Below are 22,332 nucleotides of genomic sequence, written 5' to 3' on the forward strand. Positions count from 1 at the left end.
TCTGTTGTGTCGTTTGTAAGAGTTTCTCCTCGTGACTGCTCTAATGTTAATGTACAACATACTAGCACATACATACATAATATATATATATATATATATATATATATATATATATTCTGACCTCATGAATGTGATAAGCTTCATCAGGCAAACAAACTCAAAGAAAAGGAAGAGAGAAACAGACTTAATTTCCTTAATTTCATGCCTATATTTTTAATCTCCTTTCCTTTTTAATGCAAGACAAGTGGGATATAAGTGAAAGACTATGGTACTCAATTTGGCATATATATATATATATATATATATATAAAACTAACCCCAAAGACGGTTAAAAACTTCATTTTGTAACATTGCTGATGAGTGATGAAGATCAGTACAAAAAGCATAACTATACTTGAGAAAAACCACTCTGACAGAGAGGGCCTTTAACTCATATATATTTCATGCCTTTTCAAACACTACTTTTAGACAACTTGTCTTGATTAAGGAGAACTCTTGTCCTAGGAAAAAAAAAAAGTGAACTCTTGGGAATGTAGTTTGCTAATTTTGATACATATTTTTTGCAAATGCTTATTTGAAAAATCTTAACCAAGTGTTACATAATCTAGGTCAAGCCTCAAAGGAATCCAAAGTGATTTGAATGCGCACTCGGTCACATACCACACAAACATATGTTTGGATAACGTCTCTTTTACTCAACACTCGAGTGATCGTATTAGATAATAATTAAAGGAGACCAAACAGTGAATTGAATGGGAGAAGAGAGATGTATATTAATTTTGTTAAACTCGATTATTAGTTTAGAATGATATAAAAAATTTTGACGAGCCGTGACCCTTGCCTGCCCCCTTGTTCCGTCCTTGCATTGTAAAATTTTGCGTTTGAATATGAAAATCATATCCTTATCAACTATATATAGATTAGCTAGTGTGGTTTATAGATCTGATAATTTTAGATATAATATAAAAATTATACAAAAAAATTATATATGCATTTTAAAAAATATGTTTTATATTTATTCATATCAACATGAATTTTGACACGATACAATTTGTATCATATATGTGTTAATTCGTCTAAATATGTGATATAACACTAATAACAAGTTTAATTTAATATTTTTATATGAGTACATATTTAATATGTTTAATACATTTAACTTATTTTTTATATTTATTTTAACTTAATATAAACCTATAAAAATTATTTTAAACATTTAATTATAATACTCATTTAATAACTATTATAAAATTATTTTTTATAATAATAATATAAATATAAATATTAATCCTATATATTATTATTTTATTTTTTAATCTTTAATAGTTTATATTTATGAATTTAATACTAAAAATTAATATAGTTATGTAATATAAATTAAAATTAAAATATATATATTAGATACATATTAAATGAGTATAAATTTTTTTTAAGATGTAAGTAATTTTTTATGTTATTAATACGCCAATTTATTAAGTTGTAAATTATGGATAATTTATAATTATTTATTATTTTAATCGTGTTCTTATATATATATTCGTGTTAGTCGTGTTTATTCATATATATCTGTATTATTCGTATTTATTAATGTTGTGTTTAAACGAATTAACTGTACATATGTTAATCGTATCGTATCGCATGTAATATATATTTTAAATGTATTGTGTTCGTATTTAAAATTTAAAGATATTTTATAATTTGTGTAGTGTTCGCATTTTAATAATTCATATTATTATATGTGTCAAATACGACATGAGACATAACACAAAAATATTAATTATCAAATCTAATTAGAAAGCTCAAAATTAATGTGCATTGATAGCACAACCATACTTTGAAATATGGGATAATTTGGTAAGTTATAACGAGCAAAAATGATGAATTGCCAAGGAAACAATAGCTAGGTTTACTCTTTTTCTTTTTTTTTTCCACATTTCATCTATCACATAGTTAACTCTCGAGATTCCTATACTACATTGGAAATATGTCAGCATCATCAAATAACTTTTATAGGCAGTTTGGTTCGAATTATGACTTGGTTTACCAAACCTATCACTTCAATTATTTGTGAAACACAAATCAAGTAAATGTCAGCCCTACCTGAAGAGAATATTTTGATTTAACATCTGTCCCTCAACTATGATGTTATTCTAACATGCATTTTGAAAGGGATATCAAAATATATATGAGAGTACATAATATATATTAAGCAAAGATGTAGACTTCACATGGACCTGAAATCATTCAATATGGTTTTAAAATAACAGTATATATATATATATATATATATATATATATATATCATCCCCAACCAGAAAAAAAAAAAAAAAACACTATTTTCAATATTCTCGGAACTTTTAGAAATCATGGTTCAAATGCATACAACATATAAATAAATTAATTAAAGTAGTGTTGGGTAACTTGAATTTTTTAAAAAAATTATGTTTTAAATTTAATAAAAATTGTTTGATAATGGAGTACATGTAAGTATAACTTAATGATTATTTTTAAATTTATGAATTTAATGAATCTCTTTTTAGTGATGAATTTAAGATTATATCTATAAATATTTGTGAATTTAAAATTAATTCATGAAAATGAAAAAAAAAAAAAAAACCATCTCTCATTTGAAACTCAATTGTTTACTTTTGTGTAATATGATGGTTCGTTTTACTCTTATCAAATGGATCTGAAGTGAGACTAAAGCTCATTTCTACAAAGGCAGCATCGTTGCTTTATAATGGATCCATCGAAAAATAACCCATCTTATAGACTATTTATTTTAACTTGTTTTCTACTTCACTAATGCATATTTTTGGTACAAAATATCTCAAGTAATAGGTTGCTCCGAACCCTAGATCAGGACCCAAATGCATAATTTTCTCACTCATGTTGTTGAGGGAACCAATCCCTTATTCACATCCAATGCATATGGTAGATGGTAAAATCTCATAGAATCAAGTTCAAAAGAAATTGTCAAGGATCCGTCACGATTTTTCTATTCTTATTGCTTAGGAAAAGATTATTGTCATAATGACTTAGACAAAACCAAGATAAGATCTGGCCAACAAAATTCACGAATAAAAAATAATTTAGATAAAATTTAAAAATGTCATCTGCCATCTGTATATCACTTGTCTTGATTAGATTTAATTTATGAATGAGAAAGATATGCATACATCATACATGATTCGAGTCATGCAATTATAGTTTCATGTGTAAGAGCTTCAAAATATGTGTAAAAACACGTATCGGAGATTTAACTCAAAACTCCTTCGACCATTTTTTTTCTTAACAATTTAAATGTGCTCCCTTTTCAAAAGTATTCGTGGATTCCATCTTATCAATTCAAAAATATCTCAACAAGATTCATACAAAATAAATCTCTTAAACCAAATAATGGTAACCCCAAGTTAGCTTAGATTAAACATATTTATGGATTTTAAAGTGAACCCAAAAAAACATGTATAGTTCAAAATTGAAAAAGAAACAGATTTTCTAAGGATCAAGTCATATTATTCAAAAATTATATTAAATTATTAGCATAAAATATGGTGTTTACGATTCTTTAATTAATTAGCTCTGATTTGTCAAACAAAGAATTAGAAAAAGGGGGGAGTAGTAAGTTTTCTAGCACAAAATGATTGTGTCCGCAAGTGGGCACTGGCAAGCTGTAAGGCTTTAACTTGTCGCAGGGAAAGGCTTAGCCATTTAGTTGTCTGTATTTTCAGGCAGTGGATTAGGGAGGGAATATGACAACAGAAAAGCTAAAAGCTGCCGATAGAGTTTGGCGCAAATGGTTAAAATTTAGAGATTGGATTTAAAATATTTAGGTTTGAATTTTTATCTGTAAGTCTGAAAAATATTAAAGGATTCATAAATTTTTGTGGGTTAATGATTTATTCTGGTCTTGAGGATGAGATAAATTTATGGGACCCCTAAACTTTTTTCAACCAAAAAAAAAAAACAAGCTAAGAGCTTGAATAGGAGCCTCATGATTTCTTTGTCTCGTATCCTATATTTCACCTCTTTTTGTGTTAGGTATTCCCAACATTGGCCCCATTTGTTTTTTTCAAACTTTTTACCATCTTTGTGTAACGTACTAACATGGCTCATTCATTAGGTTTTTTTTTTTTTCCAAATCATTGTTTTCATGACCCTTGAAAAGGAGAGGATTCTATTTGATCAATGACCACTCAATAATTGCCCAAATGAATAAAATATATATATACTATAAAGCAAATGCTTTGATTTTGACAAGGAATTGAAAATAGGGTATGCTTTGCTATCAAAATCATTGCATCTTCGAAAAAAATTGACCCAATGTGGATATCATTTTTATCCTGGTTAGTTTGCTTAGCTTCCTTTTCCATCTTCAGTGCAACAACACTTGGGATTTTGATTTTTGACCAGAAACTTAAAAAAAAAAAAAAAAAAAAAAATCCAACCACTACCTTTTTTTTTATTATAATTAATATTATGGATGCATAATGAATGAGAAATTGAACTATATATAGAAATGGGAAACCATTAACATCGTGACCACCTGATTTCTTTTTGGAAGATAATTAAGGCACAATTAATTTTGTATTTCCTTAATCCTTATTCATACATACATACATACATATATATAATTGTAACATTCTTTTATCATCGGCTCATTCTAATAAAAGAAAAAAAATTTCAAAATGGTAACGTGTTAAGTTAGAGAAACCATATAAAAGAAAAAAAATATATTGACTTATGCATCTCATTATTTGGTTTTTAACCATAGAAATGTAACAAACTAGAACTAATTATAGTATATGAAGTTTATTAGTGCAAAGGAGGCAGTACTAGTATTATTTACCTTCTCAAGCTGTGGCTGACATATCAGATATCAGATATAGGGCTGGACCCTTGTGAAGGTCACATTAAATAATAAGGGTTAAAAAGATGTATTTGGATGGCCCAAGGAGAATCTGGATTTGGGCTGCCTAACAATCCTTTGAGTACAAGGGGGCAAAGGCCACAATCAATCAACAAATTCTTTGATTAATTTGTTAGGTTTTTATGAAGCTTCCAAGTTTGAACATTACCGACCAATTAAGGAGTTGGAATTTATATTTGTGAATTAGTAGCTAGTATTTTCAAAAAAAAAAAAAAAATGGTTTTGATTTTGATTTTGGTTTTGGTATAGAATTGTTGGAAGGTGTAGTCAAAGTTGTAACTACTAAGAGAATGCCAGCTTTGCATTGTGATCTGAGTTGTTGCTTGCCTGCCTTAATTTGTGTCTAAGGACACATTATCCACCATAGCTAGGCTGATCCCTCCCAATAATTGGACATCCTTGGCAATTAATACTATGACATAAACTATTCCAAAAAAAAAAAAAAGGATGAACTCGTAATTTAATTCAATCCGTTTATTTTATTATTTTTTAAAAATATCATTCAATAATTTTAAATTTTAAATCTTAATACTTATAATAATTTTTTTATATTCAGACTATGACATTTTTGTACCAAAAAAATAATATTTGTTATTGCCACCTACTCTTAAAAAAAAAAAAAACATGAATAAAGTAATTGAAATTGATTTTTCCTCCTCACTATATTTGAGTTATATTATTGAGATAAATTTATTATTTTTCTCTCTCATTTTATAAATCTCATTAAAATTTGAACTTGAAACTTTTAAAATAAATTTTAAGCTAAAAAATGTCCCTTTTATAAAATTATTTATTATCAAAAGTTATTATTCACAAATTTCAACTATACACTATGTATTTTTTTTGTCTACAACAGCATGCATGGTGAAATATGAGGCAAAATTTCTTAATAAATCACTTCTTTTTAAACAAGGATTTCTTTACACTTCTAATAATATTATTAATATTTTTATATAAAATATCACAATTTAAGAATAAAAAAATTTATATTTCTGAAATGCAAAGATTTACATGAAATTTTTATAAATAAAGTTTGTGAAATTTTTATTCGAAATAAATAAATAAAAACTCAAATCGAAAATCAAAAATCAAACTGGTAGATTAAATATCTAACTTTATTAATTATTATTTTGTTGAGAAACTTTATTAATGACTTTGATACTTAAACATAGTAATTCATGATTAGCTGCGAGACAACCGCACGAATGCATCCGTTTACGTAATCTTGGATTCTTAATCTCTGAAATTATCCACTAATATTTCCCATCCGATGCTCTTTGTTCATATGCAAAGCTTTGCTCTAAACGAATCGACCCTTTGGTTAATTTAGTAAGTTAATCAATCATATATGATCATAACAAAATTGGGGAAAAAAAAAGACCAAAAATTCTTCCAAACTTTCCAACTGTCAATGACTTTGACATATAAATGAACCCTAATTTATTCAACCCATATCATTTTCTATAGGTTTCGTTCAGAAAAAGACTTTGAAAACTCACCTCAGCTAACATCCAATTATAATAATAATAATAATAAATTTCTTCTATTTTATTAACTATAAATAAATATCTAGATACTATACATATTTGTTACATGATTTCCAAAGAATATTCTTTACTTTTAGAAATAATTTTTTCCTTTATTTTAAGATTTTTTCCCTTTGGTTTCCATTTTTTGACAAAAATGATTTGTATTATGCATGCATGTGAACTGCATATATAAAGCAAAGATGATTTTCTTCTAGAAATTATGACTTTTATAACAAATGTTAAGCAATTGGTAAAGAATTAAAAGGGTAAAATGATCATTTACTTATAGTTGGAGATGTTGAAAAAAATAGTTTGCTTTTTTCAATAGGAATGAAAATGAAACATTATCTTTTTGTTGACTTCCATTGTTTATTAATAAATGTTATATGATGCTTAACCTATCGTTTTCTTTGATTAATATTGCATAAATTTTATAATTGTCAAAGATCAAAAATGATTTTCAGAATTTTCTTTTAATTTCATTCATTAATTTGACAAATATCTGCTTGTCGGTAGATTACCGAATTATTGAATGTGAAATTTAACTAAAATGATTTATTTATTTTATTTATGATGTGATTTTTTGTAAAATGAGAGTTCGATATTCAATACTTACAATTTTTTTTTTTTAATTTCACTTAAGTATTAGCTTTTTATGTAAAAAAAAAAAAATTACCAAATTATTAATTTTAAAAATCATAATTTAATGTATGATAAATTTAAATATAAAAAAAAATAAAAAGTAAATAGGCTTACATAGGAACCTACTATCAAAGATGAACCCATGCTTTCTCATTTATGCCAATTTGAATAACCAAAAAACCTTCTTAATTTCTCTTCTTTATTTGATGGCATCCGAGTTGATAAATACGAAAAGCAACAACTTAACATATACAAATTAAAAAAGAAACGTTAAAATTTGTCAACTTCACAATCAAAGCTGTGGTCGATGGTAGTTAAGGCTTAGGCATGCTTGATATGTCTCCTCCTTTAGGTCCATGGTCCATATTCTTGTTGCCCCCTACTTAACTATAGGGTTCCTAATTCCATTCCAATGAATATGATTTCTTGCCATGATTTCTTGCTACCCTTATTTTGACAAAATCACATGCATGCATGTATACTATTCCATTCACTTCATATTTCAAAACCATTTAATTTTTTTTTCAATTAACAATAATCCTATAATCTAGTGATAAAATATTATATTTTTAGTTTCAATAATCAATTTTAATTGTTAATAACTTCAAATATAAAAAAAATAAATTTGATATTCATGTTTAAAATTAATATATGCAACAATTAATCTAGGGAAGAGAGATAGTAATTTTTAAAATTTAAAATTTTAATTTATTAAATATTATATTTTCAAAATAATTATTTAATTCAATTAATTTATATACTGATATTTTTCTCTTCAATTATTGCATGTATTGGTTAAATTAATAAATTGTTTGCATCCCTATCAAATGTGCTGTTGGTCGGTTGGACCGTTGAACTGCTAGAAAGTACGCATGTAATTGGGCTTGACATGGGCCACCACTGCCACGTGGCACTCAAAGGCAATAAATAAACCTCATCATCATCAAAATACAATTGTTATTGCAATCGGGGTGAGAAAAAAAATAAAAAAATTTGATAATCGATTTAAATTTGTAGTATTCAATTTGATTTAAATTAATATTATTTTTATTTGATTTGGATTAAGTTTAAATATTAAATAGATATATATTAAATTTAAATTTAAATTTAAATCAAAAGATAAAAAATCGAATCAAATTGAATTATATATTTTTTAATCTATATATATTTTAGATTTTTATAAAATAAAAAATAATTTTATATCAAAATTTAAATAAATATATTAAAATTTTATATTAAAATAATATATAAAATTTTAAAAATTTTAAAAAATAAAAAAAGATAAACAGAACCGATAAAATTTGATTTGATTCAATTCAAATTATGATTAAATTTTAAAATTTTATAATATTATGAAATATATGAAAAAATCAACTCAAATTTGTTCTAAACCAAACCATTATTACCCCTAACCTTAATTGACTTCATACTTCAAAAAATTAATAATCACATTTGAGATTACTTAAAAAAGTTTTTGAGCATATGAACATATATATATATATATATAAACTCATTAAAAAATTAAAAAAAAATTGTATATTTTCCATTAATAATTTTCTGAATCAATTAATAATGTTTGCCAAAAATTTCCATTGAGCTACATGGGAATAAGAACCCTATAATTTGTTTAGGGGTCAAACAACAATTTTTTAATTTCCCAAATATGGTAATATTGGAAGCAGTTTGGTTTACCCTTACCTTACTTTAATCCATCTAACTACATTATTAGGTACCAAAATTGGGGAACTATTGTCAGATTTCGTAAGCCTAATTGTACACTCAAACACCCATCTCGTCCAGCAATAATATCGAGTTACTTGTGGATAAATTAATGGAAGAGAGAACAATTAAAATAAACCTAAAGAAGGGTAAGTAAAAGTAGATTAAGGGCTTCTTTTTGCATTTTGATCATATCCAAGTATAGTAGTTTGACAATGTATGTCCAGAGTTAGGTAAATCTTGACTCTGTAGTGGGTTGGTGCCATTGAAATGTGCAAAACCCAGCAAAAACCTTAAAACCCAGTTATAATAATAATAATAATTTTGTTATAATAAAAGAAGAAAAACACGTGGAGTTTGAAATGCTGTTCTTCAAATATGAGGAAAATGTTGGATGTAAACGAATAAATTTTTTGATGATATATTTATAAGTATGTTTAATTTTTATTTTTTTAATATTCGTTTATTAATTTTAATAAATAATTTTAAATAATATTTTTATATTTATTTATTAAATAAATTAAATATGAATAGAGATGTATTTTTATTAATTTATGTTTATAAATAAATTTATTTAAAATTTATTCGTTTGTTATTTATTTATTATATATTTATAATATATTAATAAAATTATATTTTTATTTTTTACTTTAATCCTATTTTGAAATATTTTTTTATGTTCATTTATAATTTATTTATTATTTATAAATATATTTATTTTTATATATTTATAAATATATTTATTTAATATTTACAAATAAATTAATTTAATTTAATTTAATTAAATATGAACCAAAAGTAAATATCTTATTACTTGAATGAATCAAATTTAAATGAATAAAATAATTTTTTTATCTAATACGAAATAAATTCAAATATTTTAAAAAATAAATAAATAAATTATAAATATATATTTATTTATGTTCAATTCCTTTACAAGTTTAACACAACTGCCAGCAAAGGCTAATTAATTTGTGCCACGGGGGCTCATGTCGACACTCAATATATTTGGGGATAAATTCAGCAAGGGAGAAAGTTCCTTCATCATTAATCAAAGTTTGATTTTTGTAGGATCATTGGAGTCATAAAAGCTTAATATTAATAAATAAAAATGGTTTAAAGTAACGTTCACGTCAAAAAATATTAGATGGATTAAAAAAAAGTCAAAGCCGGCTGAACAAAGTCAATGATTTTCTGATACAGGAGTTTGCTACTGCTTGTACAGGTGTACTTCATCTCAAAGTCCTCGATTCCCTGAATCATCAAGAAGAAAAAAAAAAATGAAGATTTATTGAATCCCTTCAGTTTTCACTGTTTCTCTCTTTCAGTATCGTAGTCTCTCAAACTTCTTTTTAAACACACCCTTTGGCCCTTATGCTTCATCTTCTTGCAACTTCTCGGCCCTCTCCATTACCATCAAAGTTCTTTTGCCGTCTTTTTTGGCTCTCTCTCTCTTTATTTATATTATCAATAGTTTATCAGAATCTGTAAAGTCTTTGGTTTTTCATTTAGTTTATTGTTCTTGGTGTTGTTGGAAGCTATTGATGGTGGCTTCGCCAAACCCAATTCGGGCTGAAAAGGTTCAACCCATTGAGCTTCCTGTCATAAACCTTTCAGCTGAGAGATCAGAGGTGTCAAACCTCATTGTAAAAGCCTGTGAAGAGTATGGTTTTTTCAAGGTGATCAACCATGGAGTCTCTGAGGATATCATTGCCCAAATGGAAGAGGAAGGTCTCAACTTTTTTACAAAGCCACTTTCTGAGAAACAAAGAGCCGGACCTGCCAGTCCTTTTGGTTATGGTTGCAAAAACATTGGCTTCAGAGGTGATATTGGAGAAGTTGAATATCTTCTGCTTGATACCAACCCTCTATGCATTTCTCAGATATCCAATAACATCTCCAATGACCCCAAAAAGTTCAGGTACATCATTGTCCTTCAATCTTTTCATACTTCAATTGTTTGCATGTTAGTTGTTTGCCCTTTTCTTGAATGGCAGCCAAATGATAGATAGGGAAAAAGAGAAGAAAAACAAAGTACCGGTGCACTAGTAGTATATGTATAAGCTATATATTGATAGATATATTTAAAATTTGTCATGAGTTTGGGCCATGCTCAGTAGCTAAGCTAGCTCTTTGCCAGCACGCTTTTTCCTACTGATTTGTTCAAATTGATGAATCCATGAACGTGGGCTTTTGGAACTATGTTGGGATGAGTTGTATATCTCCTTTTCTATCCCATCGCATTCAACTCCAACTATGCCTCCTTTAAATGGAATGGTTACTATATTTTGCTGATGTATGGCCTTTCAAAAGTACCCAAATAAAATGTTACCGCTATACATTAAAAAAAAATATCCTTAATGAAATTAAGCAAGTTTATACGGGTAGATTTGTGTATTGTGTTTTTAGTTTTTTACTACAGTATCCTTTCAGACTTAATTGGTGAAACTGAAAATTTCTTTGTTCAACTTGGTTGTTTTTTTTTTTTTTTTCTTTATTTAGCCCGAAAACCAAAGGTTATTATGACAGTATGAATGAACTTTATAGTGTAATTCTATCATATACATAGAAATTCATCCTACTAAAAACATTGGTCTCAGTCAAGAACAGCTTTGAGAAGAATTCAACCGCAGATCATGTCTTGTTTCTCTTTACTTGGGTAAAGAATTGAGACTTTATGTAAGTGAAAAATAATTTTTCATTGGTTGAATAGGAATAAAAGAGATAGATTCAAATCGATGAATGCACATTAGTTTTAAAATACCTTCAAGTCAAATGGGACGGTGGTATGTGGGATATAGTTCTCCTCTCTTCTCGTGCTAGGTGGGATATCATGGCAAAGACACTTCCCTGTGTTTGTCAGGTCTAGTTCACGCTCCTGAGGAGGCCCGTGTAAGAAACATGGAAAGTACCATGACATAAAGGATTGGAAATCAGAATGACAAGTCTGAGCAAGAGGGCTGCATCAGAATGGTCTAATCAAATCAAAAGGGTCTTGAAAGGAGTTTTTTTTTTTTTTTTAAAAAAGAGAGAAAAAACCCCAAAATGGAGAAAAGTAACAATTGACTTATCTTGCTAAACAAAGCAATTACCAAAAAAGAAAAACTAAAAAAAGCAAAGGCTAAAATATATGGGTACAGTGCTTCAGTCCGAAACAGTGGAGTTTTTAACCTAAGCCTACAACTCTAGTTCTGCTGGTCCTGTTTGCTTAGTTACTTTTTTTTCTGATGTGTGATGGTGATTGTTTTTTGTGTACGGTGAAGCTCTTCCGTGAGTGGTTACATACACGCAGTTAGGGACTTGGCATGTGAGATCTTGGATCTAATGGCAGAGGGGTTGTGGGTCCATGATTCATCAGTGTTTAGCAGGATGATCAGGGACGGTGAAAGTGACTCACTTTTCAGGCTCAATCACTATCCACCCATTCCCTGCAAAGATGGGGAAACCTCGCCTTCTTCATTTCATGGTCACAGAAGCAACAAGGTTGGTTTTGGGGAGCATACTGACCCTCAGATATTGACCATCTTGAGATCCAACGGTGTGGGTGGCTTGCAAATTTCTCTGCGCGATGGGGTGTGGGTTCCTGTTCCTCCTGACCCAACGGCCTTTTGTGTTAATGTGGGTGATGTTTTGCAGGTCAGTCCATTTCTACTCCTCTTCTCTCTCATGGTAATTATAACAACAAATTAAAAGGTGAATTGGATTGATAGAAAACTGATATCTGCGTTGGGAATCACTGCAATTTTCTACTGTAGCTTTGGATTGATCACCCTATAAAAAAAGGACCCCACGTATCAGTTTCTATCTGGGGACTTTGCGTAATTGATGAACTTTAACTTTGCTTGAGAACAAATGGAACTGAAAAAGTTTCTGGTTGTTTCTTGTTGGTTAGGCTGTATTACCATTTATAGTTCTTGCAAGCAAAACTATGGAAATCCAGAAAATTTGCTAACGGTTACCAACATCTCTTCTTTTTCCCTTTTTCACTAGAAACAATCTTGGGTGACATTTCAGAGTTGGGGGAACATAAACTGCAACGTATTAACTGGCACTTTATAGGTTCTATGCCCTGCAGGCACATACTTATTTTTTCAGCTATACTTTATTTTGTAACGAAAAATGGTTGTAATTAAAGTTACATTCAGAGACATTCCCCTTTATGAAGTTGAAATATTAAAAGTAAGAATCCTAGCCATGGTGAACAATTTCTTACTGTAAGCTAAGCTACAGCAACCATAAACTAATACTACATCTATATTTTCGTATATTTTTGAAGGCTATGACCAATGGGAGGTTTGTGAGCGTGAGGCACAGGGCCTTGACCAATTACGACAAGTCAAGAATGTCAATGGCCTATTTTGGGGCACCACCACTCCATGCTTGGGTCACTGCTCCTGCTGAGTTGGTCACATCCCACAAGCCTTTGCTTTACAGGCCTTTTACTTGGGGTGAATACAAGGGAGCTTCATATTCTCTCAGGCTTGGGGATAGCCGTCTTGACCTTTTTAGAAAGGACAATATAAATGAACAAGTTGCTTGACGAGTTTATAAGTTACAACCTTTCGTTGCTCCTGATGGGGGAATTTTGGCTGTAATCCTTCCCATTTCCCATGGTTTTTGTTTACAGGAAGAAAATGTACTCATATACTTGTTGTTTGGGATGGGAAAATGGTTTAATGTTATATTCGTGTAGTTTAGTTATCAATGAAAAGTTCTCTTTTCCAAGCTCTGGCATTCTAATTGTGTAGTTAATTCTGATGACCTAAAAACCTGAACCAGGAAATAGATGCCCAACATTAATCTAAAGAATCCTGAAGTTAGTGTTCTGGAAGTGTGGGCAAGCATCAAGCCATTTTCCACAGGAAAAGGGTATTGCATCAACGTTAGTGCTAAGGACATGACATGATTTCAGGTCTCACTGTGGGCTTTGAGTGGTTCGACTGGGACGGCCATTGGACTCATTTGCAGGTTTGGACTCGAACTCAGCTCATTCTGCTGCACAATTGGGCTTCTATCCACAATCCCAAAGGCCCCTACTCTCTGTATCTTTACTGTAAATTGGAATTTGACAGCCAGTTTGCAGCCAAGATGTTCTCAAGGCATCCTACATGATTTTGCCATAGAAATGCAAAATCATGGACTAAATGTAGCATTTATAGTTGATAACAGCAATCTTTCTAATTTCTACCAATTCCATAATCAGATGTGCTATAATAAAGTTACATTAGACATCATTAAAACCAATCAATTTACACAAGGAGTTCGAGTTTCCACTAACAATCAAAAGCTCTACTGATATTATATATGGGCATTCTTTTCCTACCATTTGTCAGCCTATATCACTAAAATTAGGCCTCCAAGCTCTTAAGAAAGGATTTAGTGACAAGGGCATTTTCCACCATTATATATTGATATTGATATGGATTATGCAAGAGACCATATTGTCTGTTCCTCACATTGGACCCACGAACACGTGGAAAAGAAAATGGTTAGGTGAAAAGCTAAAAGCCTAATGCAATATCATGATCAAGATAAACTAAACTATTAAGATATAGATCGATTTTGGATGAAATTGGAGTCAAACTTTCACGTTCAACATGGTTATTCAAATGTCTGTACGCTAAACTAATTAATCATTGGCATAAAATAGATCAAAATTTCAGTTGCTTGACCCATGTTTTTCTTGTGGTTTAATTGTTTATTTATTTTTTAAACACGCTTTGAAGTCAAGCAACTAGGCTGCTTTATCATACCAAGAATCATTTGCACGCAAGTTAGAACAAGGTTTTATGATATAACCCTTTTTGTCATCCTCAATTTTCTATATAATAAAATTGCAACTATCTCTAAAGCTATGATTAAATTAAGCATTAGAAATGGGGCTTTTGACTCGTTGTCTCTCATTGCATTGGCTTAATTTCCAATTGCAGTAATATAATTCTTTCAATTTGGTGTTTCTACAAATAATTATGTGCTTCACGCAAGCACATTGTGTACACAGAAATTCATTAAGTCAGATACCAATAAATTAAGCTTTGCTTGTATGATTGTTTCCCTATTGATACTATTTTAAACCAGTTTGTTTTCGTACTCTTTTTCTGTATTATTAATTCGAGGGTAAAATGATTGGAGCTTGTTAAAACTCACTTTCGGATAATAAGGTTAAGGTATAACGAATTGATAGCAGTGACAGTTGGATAGGTTGGGTTACGTTTGGTTAGGGTCATTTAATTTGGATGGTATTATTTAGGTTTGGTCAGTTTTTTGGATTCAAATTATTTTGATTCCAGATATAAAATCAATTTAATTTTGGACAGTTCAGGTTATCATCATATTACATTAGAACTAATGTAGATTTGGATCAAGTAATTAGTAATCGGCGTATCGAGTTTGGTTCGATTTTATAAAATACATACTCAATTTCAATTTGATATTAAAATTGCATTAAATTTACATACATATAAAACCACAACCGATTCAATTTGAAATTAATTTAATAATTTTAATTTAATATATTATTAATAAAATATTATTTTTAATATAAATTATATTTTAATTATATCTTAAATTAAAGTATTAAATGATAATTTTATTAATATAACACATATATGAGAATATAAAATTAAATAAAAAAATTATTATATATATTTATTAGTTCGGATAAGATTAGGTTTGTCTAAAATTCGACTCTGATTTGACTTTGATTTAAAAAAAAAAAAAAAACCTGACTTGACTATGAACCCAATTAAAAAAACTTGACCCTATAAAATCAAATTAAGTTGAAACTTGACGGATTCAAGTATACTTGCCATTTTTAGATTATTATTATTTTTATCAAACCAAATTTAGTTAGATTGGGTTTAAACATATTGGATGATTATTTGAAATTTGAATCAATTTTACCAACTATAAATTGTGCAAAATTGTTTTTTTGATTACTCACATTAGATAGATTGTGGTTTGAACATGTGCAGAAGGCGGGTAGAATTGTGGTAAGCACAAATGCCTTTCATTGCCTTATAGGGTAATGAAAGTTAGGAAGTAGAAACATCAGATAATACATCTGAGGAAGTATGAAATTGTGGACAGCAGTTCCCTTAAGTTGTAATAACATTAGAGTAATTGAGAGGAAAATTGCTTATTCTTGCTTGTGTAATTTAAAGTTGATCATAACTCTTATCCTAAAATATTTGAGGATCAAGATCAACATGTAACCCAAATATGCTGTGTCATTGTCCCATCTAATTCATTTTTCACGCATCTAATTACAACCATATCTCTATTTCACCCGTAATTACTTTGATTTTTTTTCTTAAATGTGTAGTACAAAACTTGCACCTTATTTAGGGCCATAACCGTAATTAATTCAAAAAATTTGCTTTTGTCTTTGGTAGACAATTGGGATAAGTATAAGAACATATGTTCTTACTCATAGTGGAACCCCAACATTGAGCACTTGCTTTATTATTTGTTACGGGTTGGAAATAATTTGCACACATTTTTGGCAATATGATGAAGCAATAGGAATTGAAAGATATGGCGTTGATTCATTCATAACTTTTGGTTGAAACTCCATCAAAGTTGTGGCTAGCTAGAGGACTTGAAAAGGATCGTTTCAAAATGAAACTTCACGCAATTGGAAAACAAGAAAGAAAGAAAGAAAGAGAAAGGTATGGCATGTAGTGTGGATACATACCATTCATTCAGTGTCAAATGGCTTGAAATGGTACTAAAGATTAAGGACAAAAGTTCATTTCAAAATTTATTGTTGGTGCTAAGCTTAGACAAAAGGATAAGAACCTGAAATCACAAATTAGATGTTAGTTAGGAGCAAAGGCTAGAGTTGTTTTCAACATTTGTGTTTCGATGCTCTAATAAGTGAAATAAAAAAAACAAAAAAAGCTCAAAAATATAAATAAAAAAAATTAAGAAGAAAAATTGGCCCCCATTTAAAAGGGGTGAGGGAGTATTTATATTTGAAGGATTGATAACTTGCTAGGTTGACATTGGTGAGATGTGTTCAGGGTTTACAACATTAGTCAGAATTAAATGATCAAAATAACTTTGATTCAATTATAAAGCATTCTCTTATGATAAAAAAATAACTATATCCTTATTACCAAACAATGCCCTAACACTTGTATGCCTCTATAAATTACTAGTTATACATCTGAATTAGTGTGTATATGGTGGTCTTTGGCTTAATGGAACTTAATTTGATGAGCTAATCTCTCTTTTTGTTTTCTAATTTGTGAGGTTTCATCTAATAAATACGTAAATTATTTTTTGTTAATTTATTTTCATATTTGAAATCATAATCATTAAAATTAAAAATCTAGTATTTTCATTCTTAATTCAATCATCACATAAATGAAAGAATCAAAACAAGCTTTAATTAGAAGCCCCTATGGCAGTTTCTTGGAGGCTTAGGAAGAGAAGGCAGCTACAAAATTAAAGCCCATAAATAAACAAGAAGCTGTTTCAAATTTACTGATGCAATTGCAGTGACTTCCACCTCTTTAGAATAATGTTTTCGTATATAATATATAGACTAAATGTGGAAAATAGTAGCGTTGAGGAAGTGGAAGTGGGGGCAATGTATAGCAATCGGTACTTCTTGCCCTTGACAATAAGGCTAAGTACGTCACAACTTTACCTACCCCCTTCCTCTATTTTTTTTTAATCATCGTTAAATAGACTTAATTATTTGTTTGTTTATATTATATAAAATATTAAAATTTATATATTTATATTTTATTTTATACAAAAATTAAATATTAATAATTAATTTTTTTATCGAAATATTTATTTATTTATTTATGGTGTTAGGTTAACATATTATAAGTAACACAGTATTTTGAAATTTGCAAAGCAAAATCAAAACTACATAATCTCTTCTTCATCTCCTAATTTCGCATTCTTTCCTCCTTTATTTCAGGGATAAAGCATTGACGTAACATCTCATTCATGTTCTGATGGCTCATAAAAGACTTCTCTTAGTGTTGACCGCCCTGACACAAGAAAATTAAATCACATTTCACACGCACAGGAAATGCAGAAGTGGGGGTATCATATGCTTTAAATCAAAATGAATGGCAGTACCTGAAGGACCCCCCCCCCCCCGGCCCTTAGCAAGGCACTACTGCAAAACTTTGTCGCTATAAGGGCCATGAAGAGTAGCTTTCCATACAGTAACCGTCCACTATTCAGATTTCAGGCTTGCCGCTTGCTCAATCACTCAATCACAAGGGAAAAAAAAATAATCAGTTGGATGGACCCACAAAATATTATTAGGTCCCGTTGAAATAGTAATATTTTATTTGATTTGAATAAATTTTTTATTTAATTTAAATTAAATTTAGATATTAAATATTTGTATTAAGTTTATATAAAATTTTAGAATGAGATGTAAAAAATTAAAAAAAAATTAATCAAAATGAATTATATATTTTTATTAATTTTTATATTTTTTTAAATTTTTATAAAATAAAATAATTATTTTTTATATAATTTTATTTAAATATATTAAAAATTTATTAAAATATTATATTAAAATAAAAAAATAAATTTTAAAAATTGAAAACCTAAAATAAATGGATAAAATTCAATTTGAATCAAATTAATTTTAAAACAAAATCAATTTAAATTCAAATTATATTTTAAATATTTATAATATTATATTTATCATTTATTCTAAACGCAGATTCATCGTCGCAACAAGTACTATGCAATTCAATTCTAAATATATTAAATTAATGTGAAAATATTTATTCTAGAATTATTTGAAAAAAATTAAATTCAAATGAAACATGAAAATTATATTATAAAAAATAAATTTATAAAAATCAAATGAATGATATATTAGTTAATCGGAACCTTGATTTTTTAAAAAATAAAAGGGCTATTTCTATAATCACGTCTCGGTCAGCACTCAGCACGGCAACACAGTTTCGTTTGTCACTAAACTAATCGAGCCTTCTCTCCTTCATTTTATATTATTATAAAAAAAATAAAGGAAAGGATAGGTGAGTCTGACGTGGAATTGTTGCGTAGATAGGGCTGTTTCAAGAGTTGCGGCTGTAAGTGCTTTGCAGTTTGGAGTACATACTAACTATATTTTAATTCCTTCAATCCACGCGTGTCGTCGTTTTAACACATACAGTCATGGGACCACATCGGTGGCTTCTTCCTTAGGCACGCGGCTTACGCTTACAAAGATTCCCAGCCGCCGTCATCCTCTCTCTCTCTCTACACTATTCCATCACGTGCTTCACCTTCTCCTTATCCTCGCACGTGCAAGTCCTTTTCTTTTTTTAATTATTATTTTATAAGTAAATTATATATCATCAATAATAAACCTTTCTCGTTTTCCATTTAAAAAAAAATAGTAGAAAATTTTATATTCACAAAATTTGCATCCTAAGTATAAAATAAACAAAATTATTTTTAAAAAATAATTTTAATTTTATCGAAATTAAATCTATTGTCCAATCAAATTATCAAAATATTTAATATTTTATTACTAAATAATTTTATTTAATATTTTAATAATAAATTTAAATTAAACGAACCCGAACCAAACCGTAAAGCCTTCTAATAGAGATGTGAATGGAATTTAGTTAAACAGCACTAATATAAAAAGCTGTCTGGTTAAACGGGGATGAAGCAAAAGACATGGTCCGTACGAAGCAAACAAAACAAAACTAGAAAATTGAAGTTTTAAACAAGATAAGTTGATTGTTTTTGAATGTCCAAAAGTCTCTTAATGGCCAACTTAACATGTAAAAGGACGAATGAGATGCCGCCACGTATCCCCAACTTAAGCTTAAGCTATGCCTTTTTGTAATCTAGAAGCCTTAGGGGAAAAAGATTAGTGTCTCTGGTTCATGCCCCATGGACAAGAAAGTCGCAAAAGTAGAATAAGATTAATATATACATATATATATATATATATATATAATGTAGTGTTAAAAACATATGGTGGAACCAATTATTCACATCTATCCAATTATTTTAACTTATTTTTAATTTAAAAAGAAGAAGAAAAGGGGAAAATCAATTAAGTCAATATCAATGAATGAGATTAAATGATTAATTCAAAACAAAAGCCTAAAATTACAATTTTTTTCCCCAAATAAAAGAAAAAGAAAGAAAATATTTATAACAAAATACAAACCAAAGGGATCCACAATTAGACAAATTCTATATCATGTGTTCTAAAGTATTACTCTATATCATCTTCTCTCCTTCCTTGTCCTTTTTCTTTTTGTTTTTTTCTCCTCTACAGTTGAATTTCATTCCCCCGTCATTTATTAGTAAGATATTTTCACATGTTGAAGTTGAACTGTTGCTGTAAGAACAAAACATCCTCTGCGTTCAAGAAGTTGTCTGATGCATCAACACCATCTAACCAGAGGTTGTTCTGCTGATCCATGGACTGAAAATCTATGCCAAGGTTGTAGTAATTACCCGAGGGACTTATTAAGGAGGAGGAGTGATCAGAGTAACCAACTTGGCTAGCTTGGAAATAATCCGGATTAGGGTTGTTATTAACCTGGATGGTGCTGTAATAATCAGTCAAATCCGAAACCGGTGAAACTTGAGTCCCGAAAGAGTCTGATGAGGCTGCAGTGCTTGAATTCTCTGGGGTGTAACTTGGGGTTACTTGTGCTACACCTCCAAAATCATTGCTTATAACCCCATGGGTCAATACCATTTGCCCTGTGCCCACGTTGGCGGTTGTGGAGGCGGAGGTGGTGGTAGTGGTGGTGGTGGAGTTGACTGTAGCGGCAGCAGCAGCTTGAATTCTTTCAACTAACCTAGGCATCCATAGGTAACGCATGGTGTCCTTGAATTGCTTGCTGTTCACGTCACATTTCAGTTGTTTCGCATGTTTCTGAACACGAGTCCTCCAATAGTTCTTAATCTCATTGTCGGTTCTTCCAGGCAAGTGTTGGGCGATTTTGGACCATCTGTAATCGTTCAAAAATTAAAATCTCTGTAAATTGTGTGAAAAAAAACAAACATCATAACCTGATCGAGAGAGTTAAGGTTAAAATATTTACCGGTTTCCCCAACGAGAGTGAAGTTCAAGAATCAAAAGTTGTTCCTCAAGAGTGATGTTCCCACGTCGAACATCGGGGCGGAGATAATTCAACCATCGCAATCTACAGCTTTTTCCTGTCCGCTTGAGACCTGTTTCATTGTATAGAATTTAGACACGACAAGTTTTTGGTAAAGTTATTTTGGAAAACATATGTTGGGAGAAAAAGAAAGGGCATTTTCTCCTATACTACTTTTTTTTTTTAATGAGTTGTAGCTTTTGGTTAAAAACTATCATGATTGAACTCTCCTATACAAACATCATCAACCTCACATTCAAAGCCACAAATTCTCTAAATATGCTGTAGCTTTTCCATGAAACGTGCAGCTTTTGCTTTTTAACAAGTTGGTATTTCTTATATACAGATCAAATCCTCAGGATCAATCAAAACAGTTGGAGAAAAAGAAAAGAATCAAACCCTTGATTTTTTTTTTCTTTGCACTTTTTTTAGAAAAGAGAGGAGAGAAAGAGAGGGATTAAAGAAGAAAGCAAACAACATGAAGATAAAAGCAAGACACCCAAAACAAAGTTGAAATCAACTTGTCAACTTGTTGTGCTTTGGCAAAGCTTTCTCCTTATAGCTACATGTTTGTTGTTCGACATCATCACCAAACCAAAAGAAGGGTTGCATGGGTTATGGTATTTACCTGCGCAACGAGCAAGGGAGTTCCATCGACCTTCGCCATGAGTAGCAATGTAATTGATGAGCTTAAAGTCTTCTTCAACAGTCCAAGGACCCCGTCTCAAGTCCATCGGATCCTCTTCACTTTGGACGTTTCCTCTACAACCCCTTGCTTTAACATCCATTTTTCCTTAAATGGAGAGTCTGATTTACTGAAACTTGAAAGACAAAATAAAGTATTGTGATATAGAGCAATCAACTGAGACAGAGAGAAAAAGAGAAAGAGAGTTGAATTAATACAGGGAAGATAGAGAAGTGGGTTTTTATAGATGGAGATTGGTTTGAAATGGAGGAGTGCAAAGCCGCAATGGGAACTTGGGGTTTAATTAAACAAATTAATTAATTAATTAATTAAACACTTAAGCTTGATGGTAATTATAGTTAGCAAATAGCAACAAGCTTTGAAAGTTTGACGCTTTGACTTTTTTTTTTTTTTTTTTTTCTGTGTGTGCGAGTAAAGTTTAATTTATCAGTTCCGTGGGAATCGTTTTCTTTTCTTTTTTAATTTTCTTCTCTTCCAAACAAGTTGTCTATTTTTATTCATTCAAGTGATCTCCAATTTTGTCTACTTTAATTAGGCAAATAAACAAAAATTGGAGTATGAATATATAAAATAGTTGAATTAAAACTTAAGCTGCGATTAACATACAAGGATGTTCTTCCAATTAATAGTGAATTGATCAAGTAAAATGGTAAGTTAAAATTTTTTTTATTGGCTTGATAATTA

The 22,332-nt window shown here is 29.6% G+C and overlaps 2 protein-coding genes across 3 annotated transcripts; one reads left to right on the plus strand and one right to left on the minus strand.

Moving 5' to 3' along the window:
• Window positions 1-10,070: 10,070 nt before the first annotated feature.
• LOC111307181 (gibberellin 2-beta-dioxygenase 2-like) lies at window positions 10,071-13,545 on the plus strand. Of its 2 annotated transcripts, XR_016332083.1 has the most exons (4): window positions 10,071-10,741; window positions 12,084-12,456; window positions 12,811-12,999; window positions 13,097-13,234. XR_016332083.1 is itself a non-coding variant. In XM_022905197.2 (3 exons), exons 1-3 carry the CDS (start codon window positions 10,365-10,367, stop codon window positions 13,358-13,360), a joined length of 1,014 nt encoding a protein of 337 aa, XP_022760932.2. In that variant the 5' UTR covers window positions 10,075-10,364; the 3' UTR covers window positions 13,361-13,545. The 2 variants fall into 2 exon arrangements, 1 of the variants encoding a protein (XP_022760932.2); XM_022905197.2 differs by lacking the exon at window positions 12,811-12,999 and having other exon boundaries at window positions 10,075-10,741; window positions 13,097-13,545.
• Window positions 13,546-19,879: 6,334 nt separating this feature from the next.
• Window positions 19,880-21,839, minus strand: LOC111307536 (transcription factor MYB108-like). Its single transcript, XM_022905554.2, has 3 exons — window positions 21,571-21,839; window positions 20,886-21,015; window positions 19,880-20,792 (listed from the first exon to the last, which is right to left on the minus strand). Exons 1-3 carry the CDS (start codon window positions 21,728-21,730, stop codon window positions 20,147-20,149), a joined length of 936 nt encoding a protein of 311 aa, XP_022761289.1. The 5' UTR covers window positions 21,731-21,839; the 3' UTR covers window positions 19,880-20,146.
• Window positions 21,840-22,332: the final 493 nt, after the last annotated feature.

The sequence above is a fragment of the Durio zibethinus genome, chromosome 22 (assembly GCF_047325235.1).
Source record: "Durio zibethinus cultivar Kanyao isolate XHJ-2024 chromosome 22, ASM4732523v1, whole genome shotgun sequence".
In the NCBI taxonomy this organism is placed as follows: Eukaryota; Viridiplantae; Streptophyta; class Magnoliopsida; order Malvales; family Malvaceae; genus Durio; species Durio zibethinus.

What these genes read in the sequence shown, in the direction of transcription:
- LOC111307181 (XM_022905197.2), top strand. Translation starts at nt 10,365, where the DNA reads ATGGTGGCTTCGCCAAACCCAATTCGGGCTGAAAAGGTTCAACCCATT. An exon ending in AATGACCCCAAAAAGTTCAG is followed by an intron (nt 10,742 to 12,083) that starts GTACATCATTGT and finishes TGTACGGTGAAG; the next exon opens with CTCTTCCGTGAGTGGTTACA. An exon ending in ATGTGGGTGATGTTTTGCAG is followed by an intron (nt 12,457 to 13,096) that starts GTCAGTCCATTT and finishes ATATTTTTGAAG; the next exon opens with GCTATGACCAATGGGAGGTT.
- LOC111307536 (XM_022905554.2), bottom strand. Translation starts at nt 21,730, where the DNA reads ATGGATGTTAAAGCAAGGGGTTGTAGAGGAAACGTCCAAAGTGAAGAG. An exon ending in CTCCCTTGCTCGTTGCGCAG is followed by an intron (nt 21,016 to 21,570) that starts GTAAATACCATA and finishes ACAATGAAACAG; the next exon opens with GTCTCAAGCGGACAGGAAAA. An exon ending in CACTCTCGTTGGGGAAACCG is followed by an intron (nt 20,793 to 20,885) that starts GTAAATATTTTA and finishes GAACGATTACAG; the next exon opens with ATGGTCCAAAATCGCCCAAC.